General features: G+C 35.8%; 1 protein-coding gene across 1 annotated transcript in view; it reads right to left on the bottom strand.

Annotated features, from left to right (window-relative positions):
• Positions 1-243: 243 nt before the first annotated feature.
• Positions 244-4186, bottom strand: part of LOC135101894 (serine hydroxymethyltransferase, mitochondrial-like) — an 18774-nt gene continuing 14831 nt past the window's right edge. Inside the window, exon 10 of the mRNA XM_064006202.1 lies at positions 244-3144. Coding sequence (XP_063862272.1) covers positions 2906-3144 — 239 coding nt within the window. The 3' untranslated portion in view covers positions 244-2905. The remainder of the gene's footprint in view (positions 3145-4186) is intronic.

Genomic DNA, 4186 nt, shown 5'->3' with positions numbered 1-4186 from the left:
AAATTCAACCTTTTCATTCTACCTTTAAGAACATTCATTGTTGCCTGAAAGATTCACTGTCTATTCTTTTTTTTTTTTTTTAATGACACAACAGAAACAAATTTCATGAATTCATTTCCAAAGTGGGAAGTCAAATGACAGAAGATTTTCACCTACTGCTACAGCTTTCAGTCATAGATGTGCTGGTAATTTGAATGAGATGCATTTTCTTCAATATTGTTTGTGATTTTATATATATTATTCTTTTTCCTTTTTTTTTTTTTTGACATCAAGAGTGTACATGTTATAGTATCTAAAGTGTACTCAAATTAATTAAAAGCTTGAAGATGGTGTCTGCTGCTCCTACTCTCTCTCTCTCTAATGTTTCCACTATTAAACATCACTTTACATAGTCATATTTTGCATAATCTGAGATATATTAAAAAAAAGATACTGAAAGCTGTAACATTTAGCCATGGTGGAGTTTGTTTGTTGGCCAACCCTTCTATGAAACAATGGCATTGCTCCCACTAGCAATTTTTATTTTATTTTTTTAGTTAATTGTCTGTGCTCTCTTCTATACCAATTTTTTTTTTTGTTTCATGACACATTTCTATATAACACTTAAATCTGGTTCTAGCAGCTTTTATCCAACAATTTGGTGCCCCATGTTCTTACAGTACATCACTAAGCTAACCCTGCCAGCTGCCAGTGGCTCTCTTGTGGGGAGGAAGAGATGGTTATGGGTGGGGAAAGAACTCCAGCTCGCCCAAGAGGGAGGTAGGATAATACTGAGAGTGGCCTCAATTAATGAGAATGGAATGAGTGAAGCTGGGAAGAGGAGAGAGGTATTAGAAATTATTAAGGGAAGGAATGGTGTAACAGGAATAAAGGAAACACACATGAACTATTCTGAAAAGCAAAAAAACATGCATGAATGGAAATTAAGAGTGAGGTGAGGGAGGAAGAGGAAGAAGCAGTGTGAGAGGAGTGAAGAGGAAAGGAAATGAGGGATGGGAATTATTTATATTCCCAACAGTATGGAACGAGAGACATAGGGGTGGCAAGAATCTAAGACAGGGTAGGCAGTGAGAAAACTAGTACGTATGAATTCATGTGTATGCACCTGTAAAAGAATAAAAAATAAATAAACAAACAAAAATAGAGAAAGACAATCAAAATTATAATAGAGGAGTACTGAAGAAAGGATGAAAATTTGTATGTACTGTTCATGACTCTACAGAAAGCATATAGTAGGGTGGACAGAGAAGCCATTTGGGATGTTCTTAAACTTTAAAGTGTAGGAAGAAAACTGAATGTCATCAGAACATTGCCAGTGTGCCAATTCGCTGTCCTGCAGAAAAGGGAGGAAGCAGTGGGTATAGATGGTAGATCAGCTTAGCCTGAGGCAATTATATTAACTGCAGTTTTGTGCTATGTTATTATGCCACTGAAAAATCCATTCAGTTAACTTTCTTATTCAGTAAAACTAGACATGTACATCATAATATTGTTTCATAGTTCTATTCCATGACTTGCATTTTGTTTTTTGTTAGTCAATACTTCCATTCCACCTCAATCTCACAATAACTATTGCACTTATGACACCAATTTTTCATAATCACCAGAACAGTAAACTGCCCTCTTATCTACTTTACAGCCTGTTTCCCAGAGTGAAAAACAGTTCAGGTAACCATACAAATACGTCAGCAGGATTAAGTGAACAAGGAGTCACTTACCAGATGCTCATGTTAGATTGGCACATTATGTTGTTACACAACTTCCAATTTAAAAAAGATTGAGGTTACATGTTTCCCCACTATACTACATAATAGAGAGATTATTTCCAGCGCTGAATCACATATGACTAGGTCCATATCACAATCTTGAATTTTGCTTACACCATATAACTCAAAAAAAGGTTCTGATATTACAAATTTATTCAACTTTCTGATATATTCATCAAATTACTTACTATAGTACAGGTTACTCATCACTAATCCAGTATCATTGGGACCTATAAGGTGCCAGATTAGTGATTTTACCAGATTACAGAGAGGTGAGGTTAGAATACACTTAACAGTTAACCAACTTGCCCTATCCATAAAATACCCTGTAAATCAGTACAAGTTGATCAATAAGCAGGCCTGTATCAATACCACTTTTTCTGCCAATATTGATACTGACACTTCATTTCTGGCTGATACCAATAGTACCAGTACTGCTGGAACTGTTAGTAAAGAAATTGAGCAATTTTTCTTGGTCTTTATATCAAACTGTCAAAGAGCCAGTGCTGTATAATTCACACAAGCTTTGCACAGAAACACAGCTGTCAAGTTTTCTTCAGAAGTTAAACCTTATTTTTGATGGATAAAGTACAATGTTCATACTTTACATAACAAGAAGCATTTCTTTTATTCACTAAAGGCATGGCTAGTGCTAAAATTGAGCTTGTTTAATAATAAATGGAGAAAAACAAATTGGAATGGCTTCCCTGTGTTTGGAAGAGATGTCAGCTGTTTATGCAGCAAGTAGCTTCTTCTTGTGACCTGTTTCACTTCATAACATTTCTTAGGTCATCCACTTCTTGTTTTTTGTTATTCTTGTACTGTTTTACTATTTCACAGCTTCCTCAACACTTTTCCCAACTCTGTGTTAAAAAACTTTTAAATATATTTCATCATCTTTCCAACAAATAATAGCAGCAGCAGGTTGGTGCAGTGACCTGGGAAATTTGAAATTATGCCAAATGAAATTAATGCAGGATTAGTGATGGAACTGGATTCATGATTGGTGACCTGTATATCATTATGAAAAGACCAGTCCTACAGAATTATAAGAATTAAAGTGCAGGAACATAAAACAAATTATCATTAGCATATATAAGTTAGTATACACTACACTGGTTTGATATCATACTGAAAATCTAGTGATCTTCAAAGCCGGGCATAGGGAAGCTTAAAGCAAACTTGTTAACTTTTGCCTGCATAGCTTCAATTTTACCCTTAATGTCTGGATCATTTTCAGCATATGCTTTGAAGTCTGCAAGTTTCTTCCCAGATTTTGCCTTGACCTCCAAGGCAATGGAGCAAGCTTCATCTAGTAGTTCCACCACATACTCAAAGTCTTTGTTCTTTAAGTTTCGAGATGTAAGGGCTGGAGTTCCTGCCAAATAATTAGGATAAATAAGTACAATTATCAATATTTGCTGAGTACTCAAAACTATCTGAAAAGTACTAGAGCATAATGAGCTTCTTCTATGAACAGTAACTCTCTCTTTACAGAAAATTTGATCATTAAAATCAAACAGGCACAGGATCCCCATGTGGTAGAGGTACATCTTGGTCACACTGTGGTTGTCTTGGAAGAATATTTCCTTGTTGTAAAACACAGTTATTTTTGTCGTAGGTCTCACTTCACCTCTTGAATGGTAATGATAGACATGCTGCTGTAGCCTTTTGGGATGAATTAGACAATCAAGAGATTAGTGGAGATGCCCATGTAGTAAAAATGCCTGTCTTCTCTATAGTGTCTTGCCTATCTCCTCCTGCAGTAGCCACAGGTTGAAGTGGCCACATCCAAACTCTAATTGTGGTCTATCTCTTGTGTTGCCAATGCTGAAATTTATTTCATGTGAGGCAGACACCACTATTGCACATGCCAGAAATAGGAGGAAAAGGGTATGGTTTTAATTTGTTTCTCATTGTATGATCATTCCTATCTATATATAGGTTACACCTATTCACAAGAACTACTCCCAAAAGGGATGACAGACAGAATTTTCAGAGCAGCACTCAACCACCTAACAAAAGGACAGCTGGAAAATAATGGAATAACTGTTACCACAGCAAGTGCAGATAATAAGGCTTTATGTCACGATTATATTAGCAAATTCAATGATTCATTTGTGATTGTTCCATATTCTCAATAGTTAACTGCCATAAATTTCTTCTTAGTATGACTGTGTTAGTTAAAAAAGCTGATATCATTTTTGCCAGAGTTCTGGTGTTTTGTGAGAAGGATCAGTCTGAGGATGTTATGTGCAATATACAGTACTCCCAGTTCCACCATGCTGGTCCCATAATTTGACATACCAAAATCAACTAAACTAACCAGCTCTAGACAATGTATGGGTGGAGTAGATAAGTTACCTCTCTGTTTTTGCATAAAAAAAATTACCTGCAACCCAACCCACTTCAAGCTAAGA

The sequence above is a fragment of the Scylla paramamosain genome, chromosome 7 (assembly GCF_035594125.1).
Source record: "Scylla paramamosain isolate STU-SP2022 chromosome 7, ASM3559412v1, whole genome shotgun sequence".
Classification (NCBI taxonomy): domain Eukaryota; kingdom Metazoa; phylum Arthropoda; class Malacostraca; order Decapoda; family Portunidae; genus Scylla; species Scylla paramamosain.
The sequence above is the reverse complement of the archived record's forward strand: the minus strand, read 5'-3'. Positions and strand labels throughout refer to the sequence as shown.